Genomic DNA, 25222 nt, shown 5'->3' with positions numbered 1-25222 from the left:
AATTATTAAGATAATATTCAGATGCTTTTCAAATAAATGTATGCGTAAAAAAAAATAAAATATTTTTAGTACATTAAGAGCATTTTTTATTAACACTCTTTTCAATTTCTTTTTTAAACTTCAGCTCAGCTGAAGCAGTTACGAACACTATCAAGAGGGCAAAATGATATATTTTCTGTGTCTATAAATAACACTATATTCAAGAATGCAATCTCTAGAAGTCTCAGAGTACAGATATTTTTCCTCAAATATTCATATAAAAACATAGGAAAATATTTGGCTACATACATATATTTGAACTGTTGTCCAACTCTTGTATTTAACAGCCAGACACAATATTTTGAGACTTTACACCTCCATTTTTATCAGGAAATCTCTTTTGACCTCTTTGCTGTCTTATATACTTGTGTCCAAATGGTGTCAAAATATGAAACAAAACATAGTCAAATCAGAGCATAGACCAAATTAAAAAGTTCTTTGAAATATTCCTACAATATATCTTTCATCTTCAGCTCCTTGATTATTTTCTTGACACGTTGAGAAAGAAAAGTTGATTTGGAGCTTGTCTTACTTTCAAGGTCAGTAAATGATCTGCAATTTAGAATAAAAGTTCCCAAACTGAGAAGATTATTCAAGTGTCCTGTGTCATTAAGAGTATGGTGTAACATAACATGTTCACTGTGGGTTTGATTTACCTGGATGGATTCCAGAGAAAAATAATAGTACACATCAGGATGTACATGTATATATACACCAGTCCATTGCATTTGTATTGAATAATTAAAAACTAATCCCTTGTAAATTATGTGGCAGGAGATTTGAAGGAATATTGAAGGAATATTGAAAATATTCCTAATATTTTCCAAAATATTAGAATATTTCCAAAATATTCCTATTCCAAAATACTGAAGGAATAAAAAGTATATGTATATTTGTGCAATTTTGCATACTGCTATAATCATTGCTTTCCTAGTAGCTAAACTCTAATGATAGTATATATAAAGAATAAGGAAAAAATAGCTAGGGTTTCTTATTTTCCTTTTAAAGAGAACCTTCTAAATATAAATGTGGTACTGACAGTAATTACTACCACAGGCTTTTCTAACCCTGATGTCCTGATTACCTTCAGTACATTGTTCAGAGAGGTTTGGCTGTGCAAGTAGACATTTTTGCAAATGTGTGGCCAGACCTTTTCTGGTGTAGATATGAAGGGAGATGGGAGGATGCATGGACTTTCCAGCCCTGCTATGCTGACAGTCCAGGTCAGCCACAAAGGCTTACAAATGTCTGAGAACTCAGCTGCACTGAATGCTGGTCCTATGTAAGAAATCCACACTAACGCTTTGGAAAGGAATTGCAGCACCTTGGGATAGGGCAAGGCATTAGTAACCAGGCACAAAGGACACAATTTGTCAGTTCTGATACTGGCTTGGCCAGTGCCAAAAATAAACTTTCATACATATTTTTAGAAGCTGCCATTAAGATATCTTAAACCTTGGTAGCTTGTTGTGATTAGATATATAAAGTATTCTCTCTCACCTCTTTTATACGTATAACTATACTGACATTGTGACATTATTCCTGAGAAATACAGGGAGAAGTGAGAAAAGAACCATGCCCCCAGAGTGAAATTCTAACCTGAGTGTAGGCTTGTGTATAGCCACTTATTCATATGAATTATATGGAAGTCATGGATGCTCCGGGTGTAAATCCAAGTGGAACTGCACTACTAATCTATGAATGTGTTGCACTCCTATGAGAAGAAAAAACAAACTTAGAGATCTTACAGCCTTATAAAAGTGTTCCCATTGTGGCATAATCTTTTAGAAAAAAAAAAAAATGAATCCTACCCCATCTTTTTGTAAATTGACCTGTAAGTTACTGGCAGCAAATCAATAGGATACAAATGAAAAATAATAATGCAATAACAATGCTGTGTATTATCTTGGACCCCAGATGAAAACTTGTAAAACGATCAATATGATAAAGATTCACTGCTATTACTCTTTTACAAAGAAATGACAAAATAACATAGTGATTTCAAAAGGTGGCTGGAAAAAATTAAACTCATCTGCCCAAAAAAAAAAAAAAAAAAGAAAAGATAAACCCAAATATGAAACATTTCCTCATTTGTCTGCTTCCTTTCTCCAGACTTCCATTAATTTGAACTGGATTAAAAGGGAACAAAATTATTTTTGTTTGGAGAAAAAAAAAATGAATAAGATAAAGAAATATCCATATTAACTACCCCAACAAACTCAATCATCTACATACAAGAAGGATATGAAAACTGGTGGTTTCCATGAAGTACTTATATGAGCTCATTTTGTTTACAGTTTGAGTATTACCTGCTGTTCTGCTGCAAACAAGCTCGATAGCTCCAAAAAATCCCAGCAGAACACTTGTTAATCAGAACAAGCTGGTTATCATGATGGCATCATGATAACAACTGGTTATCATGATGGCATCAATGCCTTGCATACCGAATGCTGTTTTGTCCAATATCTGCAAATCTGGTCTGGATCTTAATGTCAGGAAGGACTGTCCCCCTCCCTTGACAAAAACTAAGCAAATATGACCTACTGCAAGATTTATTTTTTTTTTCTGGATTTGAAACTGTATACAAAGTTAGTCAAGTTCCAAAAATAACTCATATCAAAAAGAGGTGGGCAGATTTATTTTCAGACTTCAAGGAGTCAAGCATTTCAGCATTTACTGTAAGAATTTTTGGGTTTTGTTTGTTGTATTTTGACTTTTGTTGTTGTGGTTGCATTTTTTCCCCTATTTTAACTGTTGAATGCTTGGCAACCATATTCATAACTCACAAGAAGATAAAGAATACTACCATAAAATAAATAGTTTTTACATGGGGAAATTAAAAATTAATTGCACTTGACTTTGAAATATGAGTACATTGAGATATCAATCAGTGCAAATGAGAGATGAAATTGGCCCTTTTGTCTATGAATTACTGAGATGTTTAGAAGTGAAATAAGATATAACTACAAATGATTGTTCAATATTAAATGCATTTTAGGGACACATTTATTGCTTATGTGTTTCATGCATTTGTTAAAGAACAAAATTTTAGAAAGCACAATAAATGGTAGAGACTAATAGTGTGAAATGATACCTCTACTTAAGTGAAGAGAACTTGCAAGGGAATATTGAGATAACAAGAGAACAAATAGGAACCTCCTTGTTATTAAGAAACACATGATCCTTGCTAAAACACATGAAGCCTTGCTAAAGTCGAGGTAGATATATCATGTGCACATATCATGTGCAATAACACACTGAGGTCTAGGAGGAAGTCATTTTCAATGCTAGCTTCATGGCTGGTAGATGCACAAGCCAACAGTCAAAACTAAGGCCATGAACTACAAGGCAACTGATTAAGTGTTAATCACTGATGTTAGGTATTTATCCCTATAGGCTTGCATGACGCTTTTTAAATGAGCAGAAATGTAAAGACCGCACCTTTAGAGTTTTAAAGTTAACAAGAGACATAAAAATCAGGCACTGAAAGGAGAGGGAATGAAGACAAAACTGAAAGAGAAGTGTTAGCATACATGAGGGTACCATGTATGTGAAACAGTCTTGGCTGTTCCAGCTTTTTTTCTTGCAACTACAAGGCAAACAGTTGACTCAGGTGTTACTCATAGTATCTACCCCAGCTACCTAACTATGCAATATTTTTATAAATAAAAGCATGAAAAAATTGTGGCTACTTGTACTAAGAACTATGTAAAATAACTTGCACAATGAATGCAACACGGCACAAAGCAGTTACCCTTCAATCATGCTTATATTTTCATTCTGGATTAGTAAGTGAAGAGTGAAACTAAAATGCCTTTCTTGAAAGGCAGCCAAAAGCTGCAGCTTTTAAATTTCAGTTCATGTTCAGAGCTTTATCACAATTTCATATGAATAAATTCTTAGATTAAAGATTAACACAATTGCTTAAAGGTGCGTTTAAAATCATTTACCTCCATATGGGTGCATTGCTGTAGGAATTTTAAAAGTTATTTCAATATTAATCCATAGTTCACGGTTAGGAGAACAGATCAGCGATCCTCATGCAGCTCCAGCCCCAAGACAGGCCACCACCTATGTGGTGACAAGTGACAGTACCCTGTTTCTCCCATTAAAATCCCATGCATTTAATTTTCTATGACCTTGAAATAAAGGATGAAATTCTCACCAGCTCTATAGACTTTTAATTCCAGTGGCAGATCAGTCCATGGACATGCTGAAAATTATTGCTAGAAGACTATATCTGTCAGGGTACAGTATGAGTCTCCCACCCTAATTCTGCTTATTAGAAATCCATGTTTTCAAATTTTTTATAAATTTTTAAAACATCTGCATCTCCAATTGTAAGTGACATTTTTTGAAAACTAGAACTGTCTCCAAACTGCAAAATCTCATTTAGCCATTGGACATCTTGAAAAAAAAAAAATCAAAATTCTTCATGGAAATAAGGCAAGGGTTTTTTTTGTTTGTTTGTTTGGTTTGGTTTGGTTTGGTTTGTTTTTTTTTGTTTGTTTTCTGACAGCTGCAATTACCAACTGTTTGCAACATTTAAGGAAAGAAATATACAGGCCTATTTTATAAGTGTACCAATCTAATTTTTGCATTTATTCAGTCTTTCTGCCCCCTCTTTGTTGTTTTTTTCTGAAGGGATGATAAGCAGGAGGAGGAAATATCTTATTTTGAGAATATCTTTGACTATTATTCTGTGAAGTCAGAAGAACCAAACCCACACCACCATGAGGAAAACACTTTGACATCTAAGCATAATATGCTGTTTCCATAGCCTGCTGTACAGCAACCTGTTTAGTAAAAGTAACCAGATGTCCATCTGGTTAACTTACGGTAGTATAGAAACAACTACCGGAATCTCTTGATCCATCTCTTGCATAGGTTTTGGAGATGCTAGTGCAAGTTCTGTGCCCTCCCACTGTCATGGTCTGCCTGAGCCCACCAGCTGCAAAAGTGAAACCTAGTGTACAGCCCATAGTCCTATCAGTTTGGACAGGCTTTGGCAGAGTCCCCAGAGGGCTTCCCTACCTGGCCATGGTACCGCAGGTCTTCGTCACCCTGTCTGGCACTGGTTGCCACAAAATATGAAAAAAGAAGCAGAATTAGTGCCCATTTCCCTTTCTGTTTGTATAAACCCCTCCTGGCAGTTAGAAAGATTCATCATTGCTGGGTTGTTCGTATGGACTTGCAACTGTGCAAGAAAAAGGACAGGCTGCAGGCTAGATAAGGAAAAAACTTACAGTAGAAATGACACAGTTTTAATTTTAAAAAGCCAGGAAAATATGTCTCATAAATATTTTTTTCTACAGTCATGGCAAGTTATTGCCTTGCTATGCTAAATCAGAGCTATATGTATTCCAAGACCAAGAAAGCAGCTCTCTTCATCTGCTATAAAACTAAGCAATATTCTGTTTTCTGTTTCCAAGTAGACTGCTATACCACACAAAATAGTTTTTATTTCCACCCTTCCTTTCTTCGTTTCTTTCTCTTTCTTTCTCTCTTTCTCTCTCTCTCTCTCTTTCTTTCTTTCTTCATTTAACTCTTCTTTATGACTCATGTCTGGTAAAAGGTAAGTACGCCTATGGAAGTACACTACACTGCCATAAGTGAGAAGAAATGCAATTAATTTTGAAAACTTTCATATGATGCACCTAATTTCTACAGCTGAGGTATCCCTGACTACTTCAACAGTCTGGCATAATGATTTAAGTCAAGTGGAACAGTATCTTAATTTTGATTTTTTGTGCTCAGGTGTTAATATTAAAAGCCTACTTAGACATTATGTGAAGCAAAACTGATAATTCAAGAAAAAAAAAAAAAGAAAAAAAAAGCATAAAACCCAAGGAAAGCTAGAAAAAAATACATGTCAAAGTTAGCTTTGTATGAAAAATTTGGAAGTGGTCCTTAGTCTTCTCAATTTTTGGAGAAGTCTCGGGAACGTAAGGGGAAATAAGTCATGCATAAACAAAAAATACTGTCTGCTCTGGTTCAGCATTAGTGAAGGAAATAGTTTTGCTTCACGGTGTGCCTTCCTTTCCTTTTTGATTATCTACCGGTAAAGTGATAAAGTTTGCAGATATGGAAAGAACACACAATAATCTGCTAGGCTAAATCACTTTGCAGCTAGAACTTAAACTTAAACTACCATCTGTCCTAAAAGTAAAAAAACAAACAAACAAACATACAAAAAAAATAATTACTCTGTGTCAGGATAAAATGAAAAAGGAAAAGGAAAAGGAAAAGGAAAAGGAAAAGGAAAAGAAAAAGAAAAAGAAAAAGAAAAAGAAAAAGAAAAAGAAAAAGAAAAAGAAAAAGAAAAAGAAAAAGAAAAAGAAAAAGAAAAAGAAAAAGAAAAAGAAAAAGAAAAAGAAAAAGAAAAAGAAAAAGGAGAGTATTTTTTAACTGAATTTTCTGACTTCTATGCTTAGAAATAATGATTTATATCCTCTATGTAGAAGAGGAATTTTTTATTAATGTTTCAGACATTATAATTGTGGAGAGGTTGCAATGGTTATAGTTTAATTGGCATTGAAATCCAGTAACAATAGTATTAAGCTGTATACCAAGGACATTGCCATAATGAGTCACATTCAGCTTTGAAAGTATTTTCCAAAGGTGGCAGGATATGCTTCTGCATTGCAAGAATCATTCACAGAATTTTGCATGCATCAATAACACACTGATCAGTATGAATTAGATTTAGAATTAGAATATGTGATGGATATCCCATGGAACACTGGAAGCTTTTTGCCATTTGTGGAGTGGGTTGAGAACAGCTGGATTAAATTTCTTTCTTTAGATATTAACAAAAGTTTAGGGAGGTGGTATAGTTGCAATTCCTTTGAATGATTCCATGCTCATATTTGCTCTCTTTAATAAAAGAAAGCTCACAGTACAAAATGAAGAATAACAGAAATCCAATCACACAGTATTGGGTCTATTTCTGATTATGTTTGATGCACCTAAAGTCAGTACTGCATTACAGCAGACATGGATAAAGCAATAGCTTATTACATGGATAAAGCAATAGCTAACAGAATCAGGCATATATATCAGCAGAAGTTGCAGTTTATGGGCAATTTTATTTCACAAATATATGTTCATCGCCAAAATAAAAAAGCCTCTGAATACCTCCATAGTTACTATATTACACATTTTACATTCTTCTAATAAAATATAATTAATTAGAATGAAAATTGCCTCTAAATTGTTTGATCACTGCTTTCAGGAAAATTGGACAAGGGGTTCTCACTATTTTGTTAAGCTCAGAAAAATGCACTTTAACAAAGTTATTTTATTCTTTAGACCTTTTGACCTTCTTCTAGTAGGCTTCTATCATTCCCTCTCATTGTACTTCTGGGCTGAGGTCACAGTTGATTTAGCAATGTTAAAACATATTATGTATATAGGCCTGAAACATAAGCAGTCTACCTAAAATAAGTTTACTTTTTAAAGCTGCAGGAATGCACAATCAAACTAGCTGTAACAGCTTTTTCAATAACCTTTCCACGGAAAAATTAAATTAAAAACACCAATTGGGAAGAATTCCAGCTTCAAACAATTTGCTTTTAATCAAGGAGATAGACATTGTTTGACTGGTTATGGCACCTTGCCCTCTCCAGGGTAAGCCCCAGCAGTTTCTACATTAATGAGTCCACTGCCCTCTCACAAGATTTCATCAAACAGCCCAAAGAAACACAAGTCCAGCTGATGGCTATATCATGCCCTCACCATTTCACAAAGAGGCAAGTAACCACTCAGGAGAAGAAGAAAACATACCTTTGGGTGCACAGCTCTCGACCACACCATTTCACTACAGTGTTTCCTCTGTTCATCTGGCAATGCTCTGGCACCAACCTGTAGATGCAAAGACCAAGAAAAAACACATTCTGACCCACAACTTTCTTGCACTAATGCTGTGTTGCTGTCTGGCATTGCTGCTGATAGATGGTTTCACCATGCTATGTGCCACCTGGTTGTCATCTTCAGCATGAAGTGTAAGACTGGTAGTTACCTTTTGATATCCCTAAACCACTGTCTTTCACAAATGTAAAGAGAAGAGGCTTGGTTTTAGGTTTGTACCCTCCAGGCACATTTATTGCTTGGCCCAGGTCTCGATACAAATTGCTCATTATGTTTGCTCATTATGAAGCTTCCTGCCAGGATCATTTTCCATGCTATTTGTCTTCCTATTTTTCCCTTTGCTGGCTCTAGCTTCTCAACTGCATTAAAAGTTATTTGTCTTTACTTTCAAGGTTCACTGTAATTTATACGCTACTTACAACCTCTCATTATCTACCCAGAAATGGACTTTTGCCACTGATTAGTGCACAGTACCAGTTCAAGCACCCATGTACTACACTATTAAATGCAGCTGACCATTTATTTCCATTACTTTGGTTTTCCTCTGTGTCTTTTGCAGAGGGGAATAGACAGATGGTCGTAAAGTCCAGTGCTAAGGCAGTAAACCCTTTGGAGATGACACAATCTTTTGTCGCAGGCCTGAGAAGTGATTTGTACAAAGTACCCACAGTCATTCCAAGCTACTGCTGTACAAATAAATTAACAGTGAAACAAAGGAGACTAATGAACATGCAATATGTAAATACATGTATATTCTTAATAGCATTATTATATGTAAAATATTACTCCAGCGACATTATGCATTGACAAATGAAAGAAATATGGACCACAAGGATAAAAATGGAAGTTGGCAGAGGTTGTAAAATGTGTCTCTAACCACAAGGAAGACTGCACTGTGAAAGCACCTAATCTCCATAGTATATTAAGCTATTAGTCTATTTAAGGCAATTATGGTCTGACTCACAACTTCTTGAGCCAACAGGAGTCCTTCTATTAATTTCCAAGTGATTTGGAAGAGGCCACAATGATTTATGCATTCATTCCCCTTGACAATTTTTGAAAATGACAGAAAAAAAAGACAAACCAAGATGTTTTCTCCAAATGTTTGGTAGCTGTCAGTTTTAAAGAACTATGAGAGCAGAACTCAAATTAACACAATTGATATAGCGTATAGTGTATCAAGCCAAGGCTTTCTGAGCTACTAATATAAAAGATGAATTCTCAAACACCAGACACAGGTGACAAGATAAGAAGCCCAGCACATCTTGTATAAGATATAAATAGATCCATCTGTCAGCAGTTACTTTATAAGTGAATTGCTCTCAATTATGTCAGAAACAGCATTTAATGAAATATGATTTTAAAATACTACATAGAGAAAGAAATCGAGCAAAGTAAATTCCCGATATAATGAAAATTGAGAAGAGTGATAGATTCTGCTGTTATAATTGGCAAACAGAATGGATGATTTTGATAGAGGTGACAGTAGAACAGCTTTTGGGCTATCATTTGGCTAGGACAGCAATCTTCTAATCATATGTTCAGTCTGTCTTCAGAGGTCATTTTCAAGGTGCATGTTCAGATGAGAAATAGCAGCATTATATGACAATTTCACCAATGGCTGCAAAGAAATGTTCATTACGTTGCCTTCTTGCCACTGGAGAAGGGACCAGTCATGTATCAAATGGTGGAACAGGTGTCAGGAGGAAACTGAAGTTTAGGTATTCTGAATTCGATCCTTCATTCAACCCACATTCGGCTCTTTCTCTTATGACAGGAAGTCAATGAACCCATATAAAGTGGTGGGCAAATGTTTTTTCTCCAAATTTATTTTTTTCTTTTTTTCCTTCAGTACTTTTTATTTCAGTCATCACAAGAGAACAGCTGGGAGAGAGCCCCAGTTTAGAAGGGAAGCTGCAGATATGCCTGGCTTTGAGAGAGGTACAGATCTCAAACAATTAAGGGCAATTATATTGTTGCATAAAATCTATCATGCATTCACAAATCAAGAAACTTAATCTGAGATTGGGAACATTTAAATCACAAGATTCATCTAGATCATATTAATGAACAATACCTACAGGTTGGAATTAAGGTTGCTTACATGCCTCATCCATGACCTTCCACATCATAACAAGCATATTTGCAGATATATTTTAACTTACATTAATTAGGAACTTCCTAGGATTATTTCTGGGGAATAATTAGAACATGTATAATGTATCTGACCCCAAGGTTATTATACTCTCCAAGTTAGCTTAATTCCCATATCCTTTTTTGTCTTGGTTTAACAGAGCCACAGAATGAACAAGTATCCCCATCCCAGCTGAATATATATCTGAGAGACTATGACGTATTTTTGTAGGCTACCTCTTCAAATTTATCCCACAACCTGGCTGATGAAAGCATGCCACATTTTTCTGAAATGCAGGTGTCAGCCTTAGAGACAGGATTCAATAATGTTGCATTTAAAGTTACTAGAAATACCATGGCTTTCACAAGTAATATTGAATTAATTACTCCATCAGTTTGAGGTCAGTTGAATTATAAGTCGTATTTCATTGACAGATTTTTGTTGGAAATTAACATTTACATATAATATTCATCGGTAAATTAGGCTTCTAGACATGGAAGTTATTGCTGTTATTCAATGAAATGTTTTCTACTTTGTTTTTTGTTCTTGGGAATGCTGTACACCAAACGATATATTTCCCATATGAAATAGCTTTCCTGAAACATCTGCTGCCAGAAAGTTTGTCTGGAACTTGCAATGATGGATGAATTTTTGACAGGTAATTGCAATTCAGATCAGATGCAGACAGATTTAATACCTAGAAGCTCCCAGTTTATTAAAATCACCATTGATTTATTTAAGCACCCCGTCTCTTTTCACCACCATTCAGAAATTAATCACTTGGGTATGGTGTTCAGGGCCCATACAGCTGCTCATAATATGAAATACATCAGTTTAGCCTAACTTTATCTCTCTCTCAGCACTTCAGAAGAATCTATCACCACAGTATCTAGTCACCACCAAAACGGACATGTACAATTAACATAAGTCTTTCATGAAAGCTCAAAGAAATACTAGAATTCATATTAGTTACATGGCTTCAACACTCCAGGCTTACTAAAGCAAATTCAGTATCACCACTATCCATTATCCCTATGAAGATGATGTTTATGTTTTTCTTACAGCAGCTGAAAGTATCAAAAGACATTCCTGGTTAGGTTCCAGAAACTACTGCTTTTTACTGCTGGTAAAAAAAAATAAAAAAATAAAAATAAATCATTACTGAATAATAGAAATATTATTCAGTATTATAATAATATATCAGTATTATATATATATCAGTATTATAATAATAATCAGTTATAATCAATTATAATAAAAAATATAATACTGATATATATATCAGTATTATAATAATAGCGGAATAGACCGCTCCTGTGCCATTAGGATTTGCCTCTTAAAGAGCGCCCAGCCTTTCTGGACCCCTCTGCCCTTCAGAACCGCCTCCCATGGGACTCCACCAACAGTGTCCTGAGCAGCCCAAAGTCAGCCCTCCGAAAGTCCAATACAGTGGTTTTACTGGTTCCCTTCCTGGCCCCGCCAAGAATAGTGAACTCCACCATTTCGTGGTCACTCTGCCCAAGACTGCTCCCGACAATCACATCCTCCACCAGTCCTTCTCTGTGAAGAGAAGGTCTAGCAGGGCACCACCCCTGGTAGGTTCACTAATCAGCTGCGTCAGGAAGCTATCTTCCACGCTCTCCAGAAACCTTCTAGACTGCTTCCTCTGGGCTGTGTTGTGCTTCTAGGATATGTCAGGGAAGTTGAAGTCCCCCACGAGTACAAGCGCTGACGATTTCGCAGCTTCTGCCAGCTGCCTGTAGAACTCCTCATCCGTCTCCTCATCCTGGTTCGGCGGTCTATAGCAGACCCCGACCAGGACACTAGCCTTGTTGTCCCTGCCGATCCTAACCCAAAGGGACTCGATCTTGTCATTCCTAGCCTCGAGTTCTACAACATCGAAAGACTCTCTAATATAGAGAGCCACACCGCCACCCCTTCTGTGCTGCCTGTCCCTTCTGAAGAGCCTATAGCCAGGCATCGCAGCACTCCAGTCATGAGACTGGTCCCACCACGTTTCCGTGATGGCAACCAAGTCGTAGCCTGCCCGCTGCACGATGGCTTCCAGCTCCTCCTGTTTGTTACCCATGCTGCGTGCATTGGTGTAGATGCACTTCAGCTGGGCCTTTACCTTATCCTCCGGCCTTGCCATTGCTCCCCCTGGCACAGCCCCAACAGTCCTTGCTTCAGCCCCATCCCCCTTCTTACCTAGTTTAAAGCCCTATCAATGAGCCCTGCCAGCTCCTGGCCCAGGATCCTTTTTCCCCTAAAGGATAGGGACCCGTCTACGGCCATCAGACCAGGTGCTGAGTAAACTGCCCCATGGTCGAAAAACCCAAGATTTCTGTGTAGGCACCAGCCCCGGAGCCACGTGTTTAACAGGTGGGCTTTCCGTGTCCTCTCTGTACCCCTCCCTGCCACCGTAGGGATGGATGAAAACACCACCTGCACTCCTGCTCCATCCACTAACCGTCCCAGCCCCCTAAAGTCTCTTTTGATAGCCTTCAGGCTTCTCTCTTCAATGCTGTCACTGCCCGCCTGGACTATCAGGAGAGGATAATAATCAGAGGGGCGTACCAGGTTGGGAAGCTTCCTGGCAACGTCCCTGACCCTGGCCCCAGGGAGGCAGCAGACTTCCCTATGGGTAGGGTCAGGCTGACAAATAGGGCCCTCTGTTCCCCTAAGGATAGAGTCTCCCACGACAATCACCCTTCTTTCTTTCTTGGTGGAGGCAGTCCTGAGGCGTGGAGTCGACCTCCTCGCCCTAGGCATCCTCCTGGGAACACTTGCTACCTCTTCCTCAGCTACTGGTCTGTCAAGCTCCAGGGCCTCAAACCTGTTTCGTAAGGGCACCTGGGAAGGTGGGGCCGGAAGGGGAGGGCATCGCCTGCGATGTCGAGCAGGGACCTGTCTCCATTCCTCATCAACTCCTAGGTCCCCTCCCTCTGCCCGACAGCGACAGGGCAGGGGGTCCACCCCCATTTGGGGTGTCTTACCCCGGTACCTCTCCTTGAGGCCCTGCAGGGAGTTTCTCCACCAGTCTCTCTCCCGCTCACGCTCCCTGATATCCCTCAACCTCTCCACCTCCTCCTTGAGCTCCGCCACCACGCGGATCAGGTCATCCACCTGCTCGCACCTCACGCACGCAGTGTCTCTGCCTCCCGCCGATGGCAGCAGCAGGCTCTGACACTCCCTGCATGCGGTGACCTGAACCGCTGCATTCTTTAACGGGCAGTCGGTTTGGGTGTGTACCGACCTCCTGGAGAGCGCACTGTGCCTGGTGGAGACCATTATCGCCCAGCCAACGGCTGTCGTTAAGAGGTGTTCGTGTGGGCGGGGGGGGAGCGCTCTGCCCTGCCTGCGCGAACCGCCGCGCTAACTGCCGCGCCACTCCCTTCTGACGCGCCACGCCCTGTTTGCCCGTCCTGGTCGCTGCGCTCCTGGTCGCCGCGCTCCCTAGGGGCTGCTTTTGAACGGCCGGGGAGGGGGCGCTGCTGGCTCCGTCTACGCCTCGTCAGCCTCCCTCACGACGGCTGCCGGCTCCTGGCGGCTCCCTCAAGTAGGCTCGATGCCGGAAAATGAGCCCTGCCTGGCCCGATCCCCCGCTCCGCTGCAGAACGCGTCTGCCCCGGAGCCGATCGCCTCGGCAAATGGCCAATATCAATTGCTTTACTCTACCAGTAAAGCTTAGACCCCTATGGGGGGTTGATGTGGGAATGTTGAGGTGAAACTCTGGTTTGTAGTACGCAGGAGGTCAGACGACTGTACTGAATGATCTTTGCTGGTCTAAACGAACACAAATCCCAGCCATGTAAATCCCAGCTGAAGGTATAATAACATGGCAGAGTAGCATGGTTCTGCTCTGAGACAAGACATAATTTGTGGAAGCAGAGCAGAAAAGATGTTTGTGAGTAGATGAATTACGGACCGTTCTGACTCTAGGAATGGATGACTTCAAGGAGGGAGCTCCTTCAGCTTTTCAATACATTGCTCTCCGAAGTAAGACAAAGGTTTTGTCTGAGAAAAAGTGAACAAAAAGTTAACCATTCATGTGTTTGGGTTTCTGTGTGGTTTGTTGTTTTTTTGGTTTTTTTTTTTTGTTTTGTTTTTTTGTTTTTTATGCACATTTAAAATGAAGTGACTGTTTTTGTGCTGGTTACATGCGGTGTCTTTTATATGCATCTAAATTACGTTTACTTTGGGAAAATGTTAGGCAATAATGGAATAATGAAAGTTAAACTTGATTTTGTTGTTACACCAGACTGAAGCATGATTTGAATCAAGTAATTGGAATTACAGTAGGCTAAAATTGCTGAAAAACGAGTTTGGAAAGTTGAAATGCATTTATTTCCTATTAAACCTTAATTAAAACATTTGGTTGTTTTCAGTTAAGAACTACTGTATTCATAAATGTAATACACAAATTATAACATTTATGAAGTTTAATATTTAAACCATATCATTTTCAAAATACAGAATTGTTAATTTTATTGAACAAGTTTTCCAGTTTTCAAGCAGTGACCTTGCAAACGGTTCAGATAATCGGTGATCCTTAAAAGCACAAGCCAGTGTTTTCAAAACAAAACAAATCTCCTACTTAAATATCTCTTTCTAGTGCTCTTCTAAGAGGTTAATTACTAACCACCGTTTGCGGCTTATGTTACCATCCTCATCCTCCATCCTTCACTCCTTATCTCTTCTTCTCTTAACCTTCACGTCGCCACTGTTGTTTTCAACCTTTCTTCTTGGATGGATGGAAAAACATGAAACAACTTTTCTAGCCAGAATAGAATAATTTCTGAATTTTATTTATGTATTAGCATTCTTCATTCTGGTTGTGTCAGTGGTCCACTGACTTAACTGACCAGCAGCCTGCATTCCCTGCCACCAGCCCCTAACCACCCCCCCAGAACAGAAGAACTGAGCAACCATTCTGGAAGGTTCTGGTGGTGAATGTTGTCATGAATATATGAATGTTCTTTACCCTCTGCCAGTCTTAATCCTATTTGTACTTTTTTCTTTTTTTTAATAACCTCATTGGAAGAAGTAGCTCTATACATTTGCACGGGGTCACAGCGGCTGCTGCTCAGCAGGCATTGATCTATGGAGGATGGCACGGTTAGCCCACCGTGTTGCTGGAGGGCAGCCAATAAGCGATGCCCTATGAATGACATCACAACCAGGTGATTGTGATGACCCATGGGGGCAGAGACCAAACTGTCCTTCAAGAAGGCCCCAGGCTCACTGCACCGTCCGGTGCTGAGGGGTCTTCATCTCCTCCCTCCCAGCTGGGCATGGTTGTCTTCTGCTGAGGTACCCCGGTACCACAGGCCACTGACCATGGCATCTGCCTGGGAGGGGGAGTGCCCGTACTCTGAGATGGGGCAAAGGAGCGTGCTCCTCCTCCCCGATCTCCTTCTTTCTGAGAACTTCGCCTGGGAGAACCTGGTCCCCAAGAATATCATGGGAGTGCTGTTCTTAGCAGATGTTTCAGGTGGGTTGGGCACGGTAGAGCCTCCCCGGAAACAGAATCACACAGAATCACAGAATTTCTAGGTTGGAAGAGACCTCAAGATCATCGAGCCCAACCTCTAACCATTGGGACACACCAGGCCCTCAGGGGCCCTGGCCCGTAGATGGCACAGCTATCTTGTCGCTGTTGTGGACTCCTGCTGTGATGGCTAAAGAGAGCACGGATTGGCTTCTCTTGCGATGCAGCGACTGACAGGCGCTTAGGCTTGGCAGCACGGGACTGGCTGCCAGGCCCTGTGGCCCACGTAGACATGTCCTGATTTCTGCCTGTTCTTCCTGCAGGTTTTACTGCTTTGTCAGAGAAGTGTGTCCAGCAGAGCGGCACAGACAGAGGTGCTGACGAGCTGGCACAAATACTCAATGACTACATGAGCGACTTTTTGGAGGGTAAGAGCCATGCTGCCAGGCTGTTGTGTATCGGGCCCTGAGGTTGCTTGCGGAGGGCAGAGGCAGCCTTGCTGCACCACCTGCTCCTGCCTCCTTGGAAGGGCTGTGGAGCTCACTGTGGCCTGGGGGGACAGTGGGAGCCGTGGGGCTCCCGTGGCAAGGGAGGAGCGCAGCAGGTCTCTTCTGCTGCCCACTGTGATGAGGGAGGCCCCAGTGGACTGCAGGCTGGCAGACGTGCCTCCAGGCAACAGGAAGGGCTGGAAGGACTTTCCAGGGAATTACAGGCCCGTCAGTCTGATGTCAGTATCAGGGCAGGTTACGGAGCAGGTGATCCTGAGTGCTGTGACATGGCACATGCCTCCAATGGAGGGATCAGAAGCAGCTGGCGTGGGATTTTGAAGGCTAGGTGCCTCCTGACTACCCTGATCTCCTATGACAAGGTGACCCACTTGGTGGCCCTCCTGAGCCCCTTATCCTGGGGGATGTCTCTGACCGTGAGCATGTGGTGGCCACCACTTTGGCAGCATTTGCAAGTGTCCCCGCTCAGAGATCTTCACCAGGCATCTGGACGTGGCCCCGGGCAGGTGGCTCTGAGTGGCTCGGCTTGAGTGGAGACGGGGTGCGGGACCGGAGCAGATACTCTCCAGGGGTGCCTTCCAGCTTGCACTGTACTGTGCTTGTGTGGCCTCCCAACTCACTGTACAGGGGCCAGGGCTGTGGCTACAGGTGGCTTGCCCCACGGATTCCGGAAGAAGGCGCCCCATAACTCTGCCTTCCCTTCTTTCTCCACAGTTGTGCTGGATTTTGGAGGAGACATCCTGAAGTTTGGAGGTATGTCCTTAGGAGGAGGCTGCTTCCATGTCCTGCTGCTGTGCAGTGTTTCCCGCGGGAGCCGCTTGCTCTGTGCTCTGGCCTGATGGAGCAGCTCTCTGGCCACGCAGCAATCCCTCTGGTGGTGTCCCTGGGCTGCTGCAGCTGCGGAGGAGTGCTGGGCAGAGGGTCCCCCCGCCACCCACCCTCTTCCCCTGCTGCCCTGGCTGGTGCTGTGGCTGGTCTGGCAGAGAGGAGGGGTCCCTGTGGCCAGGGTGCTGTCCTTCAGGAGGATGCCCTCCCACAAGCCCGTCTTCCTCTGCACGCCAGCTGGCCACTTGCTGCTGTCCCTCAGGAGAGCCTTCCCCTTCCCCTCACTTTCCCCAGGGGATGCTGTGCTGGTGCTGTGGAGAGCATCAGAAGCTCAGCTGCCTCAGACCATCAGCCTGGTGCTGCAGTGTTGCCAACAAATCCAGAAGAAGCATGGCAGTCGTGACACGCATTTGGGTCAGAAGCTCCACCTGAAGATAGGTATGGGCGCTGCAGGGTCAGCTGTGCCACGTGCACAGCCCTGGCACTCTCCAGTGCTGCTGACTGCTGCTGCTCCCCGGTGTCAATGCTGCTTCTTGCTCTCTCCCCAGGGATCTCCGCAGGGCAAATGACCATACTGTCTGCTGGAGACAGGTACCATCAGCAGTACTTCGTCTGCAGCAACGCCCTGGATGAAGTTATGAAGGCCCAAAACCTTGCGGTTAAAAGTGAAGTGATTGTCTCGCCCACCTGCTGGGAGCTGTGTGAGCAGGAACAGATCCAGACCAGGCTTTTTGGTCGCAAACGGGTTCTGAAGGTAGGTGGACGGGTTGGCCTCTAGAGCCTCTCTGAAGACCCGCACCTGAGAGGGAAGGAGGCAGGTGCTAGAAGGCTGAGGCGCTGGATGTGGAGAGAGTTGTAGCTGTAAGGGTTGGTAGAGAGCTGAAGCAGTTGCCCTTCCACCTCAGGGGTAGCTCTGGGTAGTGCTTGCTTGGTGTGACTGGCCGAGGGAAGCACAGGAAGGGTGTGGGCCCCACCAGCAATGTCCCCCGTGGGTCGCGCAGCTGTCCTGGAGAGCTGGGGCATGCTTGGGTGATGTCTGCGTGGCTTTGGTCCTTCTGAGGAGGCACTTCTGTCCCAGCTTTTCAGCCAGAGAGGTGGGCTTGCTGCACCAAGAGGTTCTGCCCTTCTCTGGAAAGTGAGAGTGGAGGGGCAGGCTGTGTCTCCCGGGGCTCCTTGGGGAGGCCAGTGGCAGTACTTTTGTTCTGCGTGTCTGCAGGTTCAGAGCACGGAGCACATGTCTGGATCAGAACGCGAAGATGCTGCAGGCCAGTTTGACCAACACACGAAGATGCGGCGTTTGGAAAGGCTAAGTGAGTCCCTGCTTCACCATGTTCTGAGACTGGCTGGAAAAATGGGGCCTGCCTGCTTCAGAGTTCCAGGGAGGAACTCCCCCTGCCCTCTTCCACCTTTCAGTCAGCGTTCGTGCCTTTGTCCCTCCTGTGCTTCAGCTGAGGCTGTCGCTGCCATCCCCTCCTTCCAGGGCACGGCTCTGGCCAAGCAGCTGCAGAGGGGAGCAGGAGGAAACGCCAAAGAATCTTTGCTCTGCTTTGCCCAGTGCCAGCCCCGTCTTTCAACCCCCTTCTAGTCCCATCCTGCCAGTGAAGGCCTGCATTTGCTTCCCTTAGGGCACCAAAGGCCACCTTTTCACGTGTCCAATGATCCTAAAGCGGCAGCAAAGATGCAGAAGTACATACCAGAAGCTGCTCTCAGGAAGGTAAGGCCACTGCTGCTGGAGGCTTCATTTTGGGAGGGCAGAAGAAGGTGTGTGTTGCATGGGTGGAGCTCTCGTGAAAACAGACAAATGGAAGAAAAAGCACCCTGGGGCGGGAACCCAGGGGACCTGATGCCAGGCTTAGTGGTGCCGCATGTGCCAGGCAACTGCCCATTTTGTGCTGCTCCTCAAAGAGGCACGGGTGGCGGGAGGTGGACTTGCCTCTGTCTTTTCCATGACTCTTGCTCTGGACGTGCTGTGTGCACGAGGCGAGGACAAGGGGGCGAGTCTGCTCAAGTCCCTGGGACGTGCCAGAGGGTCGCCCCTCGCATCCGTACTTGCCACAAGATGGAGTGTTGCTGGAACATTCCCCTCTGTCGTTTGTGCTATGACTCTGCTATGACCTGCCTGCCGCAGGCTGGCCTGCGATTGGCACCGAGCAGAGGACTTACCCTTCCTCCAGTAGTACCTGGTATTGCCAACATGCCTGATCTCCCTTGGTACGTGGCATGGGCCCAGAGGAACCGCCGGGAGAACAGGCTGGCAAAGCTGTCGTGCTCTTCACTTCCAGCTGGACGTGGATATGCCGCTGCACCTGTGGTCTGAGCTACGGCCAGTCACCAGCCTCTTTATCCAGCTGCAGTTTTCTGAAAATGCCAACACAATGGATCTTCAGAGGGGCCTCTGTGATGCCACCAGGATGATTTCAACAATCATCAGTCCTCACAAGGGCGAAATCAACAAAAGCCTTCTGTTTGATAAGGTGAGCGTGGGGGAGCAATCCCACCCCCCGAGGGTGGCCTGTGTCTGTTTAGTGGAGAGGGACTGAGGAGCAGCTCTGCCTTGCTGGTGGGATCAGTCCTCTGTGGCTTTGTGTTGACCTGCAGCTGTACTGGTCTCCCTGGCGACTGCAATGGAACGGCATTAGCTGCTGGCCATAGGCACTGTAACCAGATGTGTTGCATCTGTCCTCTGCAGGGCTGCACATTCCTCTGTGTGTTCGGAATGTCTGGAGCAAAGCTGCATCACGAGAGCACCCATGCCTTGGACAGCGCTCTTCAGATCATCAGCACGTGCTCCACGTCGTTGAGGAATCTTGAGTGAGTGTGTGGCGGTGTTGCAGGGCATGCGTGCTGCCTGGGACAGCGCAAGGGGGCTGACCAGCAAGAGACGTGGCCTCCTGGCTTGGCCTCCTTTGTCCCTGGCAGGACTGAGGCAGCACCCTGAGAAGCAGCAGGTGGCCCCTGGGCTTAGCTCACGGCAGCCAGGCGCAGTCCCTCCAAGCAGAGCCTGCCAGGAACAGGGCTCGGGCCTAATCTCAAAGTCGCTGGCATTGTAGGTGCTCTGTGGGTAGCACCTGCTTTCCTCCACTAGTGAGAGGGGCTGTGGCCTGCTGCAGGTCGCAGCCATTGGGCCTCAGGGGAAGGGTCCAAGCCATCTTGCGTGCACCCTCCCCACGTCCCTTGTGGGTGGGCTGTGTGGTGGCCCGAGCTCTCCAAGTCCCCAAGGCATGCACCGGCTGTGGTCCCCCTGGTTGGTGCCAAGGGGAGACGTGGGAAGTGGCAGAGCGGGGCGAGCAGGACTGCGCCTGGGGCACCACTGAATTTGCGCTTCTCTCCCTGTGTTCCAGGGCAATGTCTATTGGGGTCACCACCGGGACGATGTTCTGCGGCCTCTGTGGCCATCCGGAGAGGGCTGAACATACAGGTACCGCACCTTAGTCTGAAGAGTGGGAGGCTGGCGTGGGTGTGCTTAAGCATGTCAGTCATGAAGAGATGGGAAGGCTGGGGCAAGCACATATGCTACAGCCTGCCGAGAGCGGCCCAGATGTCACGGGTCTCCACCTGAGGTGGGAGAATGGCCTCAGAGACTTGCGGTTCCCGCTGGGTCCGCTTGCCCTGCTGCGGGGTTGACCTGTGCCTGAGGGTGTAGTCCCAAAGCTGGGAAAAAAACAAGGAAACCTTGAAGAATATAGAGAGGCCTGTAGCTTGTGTAGTATTTCTATAGCTTGTATAGTCTTTTAGGCGAGAGAATATGGGAACAGAGAGACAGGTAGCCTTGAGCTAGCAGGAGCAAGGGAGATAAGGGACAAAAGGTGAAAACAAGGAGGAGAACAACAGCTCCAGACTAATCTGTAGTAACCTTTTGCTCATTAAGGGTCGTAAACGTATTAAAAATCGTACCCATCAAAATGCTAACGTATGCTAATGTGGGATTTGGTGTGTCCCTGCTTCCCCAGCCCCCACTCTTTCTCTGTAATGTGCAAACTCAGGAGACGTAAGTTAGGTGAGCTGTAATAGCCAATCAAAAGTACCCAAAGAGATAACTTTCACAAGTTTGCTGTGTATAAGTAACAGTGATTCAAGTCAGAGGTGTGCTGGCTTTGCGGAAGATCGCCAAGCACCTGACTCTGCAGAGTTATATAATAAATTATTTTATTATATAATATATATATATTTATATAATGAATTACTTAATTAAAAGATCTTCGCTCTGTGTGCTCATTGGTGCAGTGCACTAGGCATGCACCTATGGACAACAAGGGGAAGTAGCCCTTGGCCTTGAAGGGTGGGGCAAGGCTGCTTTCCTAACCATGTCAATGTGTTCTCTCTCCATGGCAGTGATTGGCCATAAGGTGAATTTGGGTGCCCGCTTGATGGTGCACTACCCCAGGCTGGTGTCCTGTGATGAAGACACCTACAAGGCTTCTCGCCTGCCCAGTTACTTCTTCAAGGAGTTGCCGAAGAAAGAGTTGAAAGGTGTTACAGATCCCAGCCCTGTCTATCAATATGTGGGGATCACCAACAAGTGGTGAGTGTCTTCCGAGCCATCTGGATGGGGCCACAAGGGAAGCCAAGGGTGCAACCTTGACCGGTAAAGAGGAGCTGTGCAGCAAGAGACCAGCCTGGCCTCCCACAGAAATCCCTTCCCTGTGGCCAAGAAGATCCAAAGGCCTGGCATGGGTCTGCTTTGTGCCTTTCTGCCTTTGTGTCTCCTGCTGCTAAGAGAGCTGCGAGTGACGCCAGTGGGGTGTGGAAGGTTGTCCTGGCTTTGGAGACGCACGCTAGCCATGCAGGCTTTTTCCAAGCGGCTTTCCGCTGGGCTCCCTGCCCTGTGTTTGCTTCACTATGTGCAAGGCTAAGGCAGAGGTCATTCTGATGCAAGGAGGATTTTTTTCCCAGCTCCTTCTGCGCAGGAAGCTTTGGGTCAGTCATGTCGCCTTGGGGAAAGGTGGGCCACTGGGCCACTCTTCCTCCTGTCTGCCTGCTCAGTTCTCAGCTGTCCCTCCGGGCCAGGGTTGGAGGACCTTTTGGATGTTAACGTTGCTGTCTCTTGAAAACTACCAAAAGACTTGAGCCAAAGGTGCCAGGTGCTTGTTGTCCTGAGCCACTAAGTGACACAGGTCCTCCTTTCCAAGAGGCTTCTTTTGCTTGTCCAGGGTGGCAAAGCAGTCTACCTAGCCAACAGCACACCCTGGCTTCTTTGCCCCATCTGGGCTTTCTTTGGTTTTGGCCTCTGGCGAGGGAGTCCCAACACCTTCTGCTGTCCCGCCATGGCTGCTGGCCTTTTTTGTGCTTGAAGCTGTCCTGGCATGTCCACTCGAATGTTGGCCGGGGAGCATGCTCCGGACAGCATGCTGCTGGAAAGAAAAGCAGTTACCTGCGGAGGGTCTCCTCCCCTAACACAGCAGGCTCTATATTCCCTGGCTTCTGACCAACTAAGTGAAACTCATGTTTTGTCTTCTCCCGCTTCTAGCATCTTTGACACGGATCGTACCAAGAGGAGGTCGGACCGTCGCCCCTTGCTGGGTAGGTAGAGAAGTCCTCGCTCTTCAGAACCCCAGCTGCTTCCCTTTGCCCAAAGCGGTGCGCCTTGCTGGAGGTTAACCCTGGTAGGCAGCTGAGCCCCACACAGCCCCCTCCCTCCCTTCCTCCCTCCTCTAGCCTGCTGGCTAGTGGGGCAGCATGAGAAACTGCAGAGGCCTTGACACTGTGCCAGCACTGCTCGGCAAGAGTTCAGTGTGTTCTCGGCGTTCCTTTGGTGGCAAGTCCACCACATCACAGCACACTCCAAGCTCCTGTGAAGACAAGGAGCTGTATCGCAGCCAAAACCACAACAGGCCCGAAGACACCACCTTAGCTACAGGGTGCCGGCAAGAGCTCTGGGGCTCAGGGTGCAGTGAGATGTTTGGCATGCCTTTTGGGCGCAGCTGCCTGCAGTGTCTCCAAGTGTGCCCTCCAGTCTTGGGCTGGATCAGTGTGGGGAGCTGCGTCCAGCTGGCTGAATCTCGTTGCCTGTGGGAGGAGAAGCGGAGGGGAAAGAGCTCCTACAAGCTGCGCCGTGTGGCCAGTGGGCAGGCGGCTCTGTTAGAGCTCTAAGGAAGGCAGTGGTGCCAAAGCTGAGATGAGGGGCTTGGAAGGAGGCCTGGGTGTAGGCAGGCTTACTGACGTGGTGGAGGGAAGCCGCCGTGCCAGCAAAAGGGAATGCTGCCCTGCTTTTCAGCATGCTGCAACAGCTTGTTTCCTGGTTGGTCTTCACAGGTCGGGAGGTGGAGATTGACCTCTTTGAACGCAGCTTGAAGGCCTACGAGACTTTGGGACAGCCGCGCATCCTGGCGTACGCAGGCATTCTGGGCTCTGGAAAGAGCCGCTTACTTACTGAGCTGGCCTTTCTGGGCCAGGACACTGGGCACAGGTAAGTGGGTTTTTTGAGACCCTTCCCATGCCCGTCCCCTGACGTTCGTGGAAGACTGCGATGCCTCTGCCCTGTGCCTGGCCCTCCGCCCCCACCCCCGGGACTGTGCACCCTGCGTTCCTTTGCAGTAAGAACCAGGCAGCGTGCGTCTCTAACTCTCCTGTCTTGGCAGGCGTGGGCTACTGGGGGCCTTTTCTGCAGCTCAAATGCCTTTTGCTTTTGCACCGCAGGGTTGTCACCATGGAACTGACCGAGGCCCACATGAGGCAGCCCTTCTCTGCCATCCGTATGCTGGTGGCCAGGGCCCTGGGACTGCAGGCAGGTGAAACGTGCGAGGACTGGCAGCGCACCCTGCAGGCCAAGCTCCAAGGGGTGATAGAAGAGAGCAGATACTGCCTCCTCAACAACATTTTCCTCGTCAAGGTGAGAGCGAGAGGGAGGCCTCCTGAGGTAGTCTGGTGGTTGTTTGGGTGTTCTGCTGGGCTGGGAGTTGCAGTGCTCATAGCACCCCGTTCTGATTCCTGGGTCCAGGGAGGCTCCTTGTCTGTGGTGACTTCATGTCCTGTGCATGTGCCAGGTGTCTTGGTCAGCACCCTGGAAAGGCCAGTGAAGAGAGGCTTGCGCTGACCTCATGCAAAAGCAGAGGCGCTTTGCTCTGCCGTCTAGCTTGGTGGATAGGCATGCCTGGTCCCAGGATGATGTTTCTTTCTGACTCTGCTTTCCTGTCCAGTTTGACATCTCAGACAAGGTTCGCCACATGCATGACCTTCAAATGAAAGGGGAGTTGCAGAAGACTTGCAGGAAAGTGCTACAGAAGGTGAGTGTTCCTCCTTCTACCTGGGTCAGGGAAAGAAAACAACCCTGCCCGCTGCAGGCTCCACATCAGAACAGCCTGAGTGGGCAGCAGGACGATGTGCCAGGGTCACCGCCCTTCAGGGCCCAGGAGCCCCTCCTCCCAGAAGCCCCTCTCACGCCCTCCCCATATGCCTCGTCGTAGCTCGCCTCCTGTTAAGTTGGAGGCTATGTGCCCTGGAGGAGGATTGACGCCTTCTGCATTCCTTTGCCCAAGCTCCCTTCTTCAGAAGGGCAAGTGATGTTCGAGGAGGCCTTAAAGTCTTGCAGAAATGAAAAGCCAGTAAGCTTCTGAGGAGGGAAGCGGCTGGGGAGAGACTTCTGAGTATTCTCCGTCTCCGGAGAGAGGCTACATCTCCTCCCCTAGAGGATGCTTGAGAATCCGCCAGACTCCACACAGAACCATCTGCTTTTTTCAGACCCTTGGAGGAGAATTTGGCATATTTGTCATCGACAACGCCCACTTCATCGACCCTGCCTCCTGGACTGTCATGTGGCCCGTGCTCCAAAGCGTCACGCTCTTTATGGTGATGAGCTTAGCTCCTGGCCACGAGAGAACGGAGAGCTTTTTCAAAGCTGCAGCAGACAGAACAACGTCCCAGAGAATCAGCTGTCTTCATCTGGAAGAGCTGAAACCTGCAGCTGTGGTGCAGAAAGTCTGCCAGGACCTTGGAGTGGTCAGCATCCCCAGGGATCTAGCAAGGTATGTTGCAGGCCACGGAGCTCTTCCGGAGGGCTTGGACCTATGCTGCCACGGAAGGAAGTCGCCCCGCAGGAAAGGAAGCACGGGGCCTTCTGGCAGCATCCTTGACTCCAGCAAGGACCTGGGTTTCTCCTCAAGAACCACCACAGCAGGTGTGAGCTAAGAATAGGCAGCTCCCAGGACGCAGCACGTGGGCAGTGACAGCCCTTTGCTGTTGCAGAGGAGGGAGGGCAAGGCAGGGAGGAAAAGGGAGAGAAGAGGAGAGAGGAGAGCAGAGGGAGATGGGTACCCAAGCCTCAGCGTGGCTGAGGTGTCAAAAAGGCTTTGACCAATGTAGCCAGGCTGCAGTAGGGATTCCCAGGAGCAGGGGGTCCAGCCAGCTGCCAGAGCAGATCTG

The 25222-nt window shown here is 46.0% G+C and overlaps 1 protein-coding gene and 1 long non-coding RNA gene across 2 annotated transcripts in view; one reads left to right on the top strand and one right to left on the bottom strand.

Moving 5' to 3' along the window:
• The window catches only part of LOC137856555 (uncharacterized), a 245401-nt gene that overhangs the window by 134353 nt on the left and 85826 nt on the right, over positions 1 to 25222 (bottom strand). The gene's annotated exons all lie outside the window — the stretch shown is intronic.
• The window catches only part of LOC137855292 (adenylate cyclase type 10-like), a 43541-nt gene that overhangs the window by 13384 nt on the left and 4935 nt on the right, over positions 1 to 25222 (top strand). Inside the window, exons 2-16 of the mRNA XM_068679331.1 lie at positions 15839 to 15961; positions 16754 to 16792; positions 17159 to 17302; positions 17413 to 17618; positions 18081 to 18174; positions 18490 to 18578; positions 19147 to 19338; positions 19554 to 19675; positions 20206 to 20282; positions 21197 to 21386; positions 22332 to 22384; positions 23117 to 23270; positions 23501 to 23693; positions 24001 to 24087; positions 24542 to 24825. Of these exons, the coding sequence (XP_068535432.1) occupies positions 15839 to 15961; positions 16754 to 16792; positions 17159 to 17302; positions 17413 to 17618; positions 18081 to 18174; positions 18490 to 18578; positions 19147 to 19338; positions 19554 to 19675; positions 20206 to 20282; positions 21197 to 21386; positions 22332 to 22384; positions 23117 to 23270; positions 23501 to 23693; positions 24001 to 24087; positions 24542 to 24825 (2047 nt within the window). The remainder of the gene's footprint in view (positions 1 to 15838; positions 15962 to 16753; positions 16793 to 17158; positions 17303 to 17412; positions 17619 to 18080; positions 18175 to 18489; positions 18579 to 19146; positions 19339 to 19553; positions 19676 to 20205; positions 20283 to 21196; positions 21387 to 22331; positions 22385 to 23116; positions 23271 to 23500; positions 23694 to 24000; positions 24088 to 24541; positions 24826 to 25222) is intronic.

The sequence above is a fragment of the Anas acuta genome, chromosome 4 (genome assembly GCF_963932015.1).
Source record: "Anas acuta chromosome 4, bAnaAcu1.1, whole genome shotgun sequence".
Classification (NCBI taxonomy): domain Eukaryota; kingdom Metazoa; phylum Chordata; class Aves; order Anseriformes; family Anatidae; genus Anas; species Anas acuta.
This window is presented reverse-complemented; position numbering and strand designations above follow the sequence as displayed.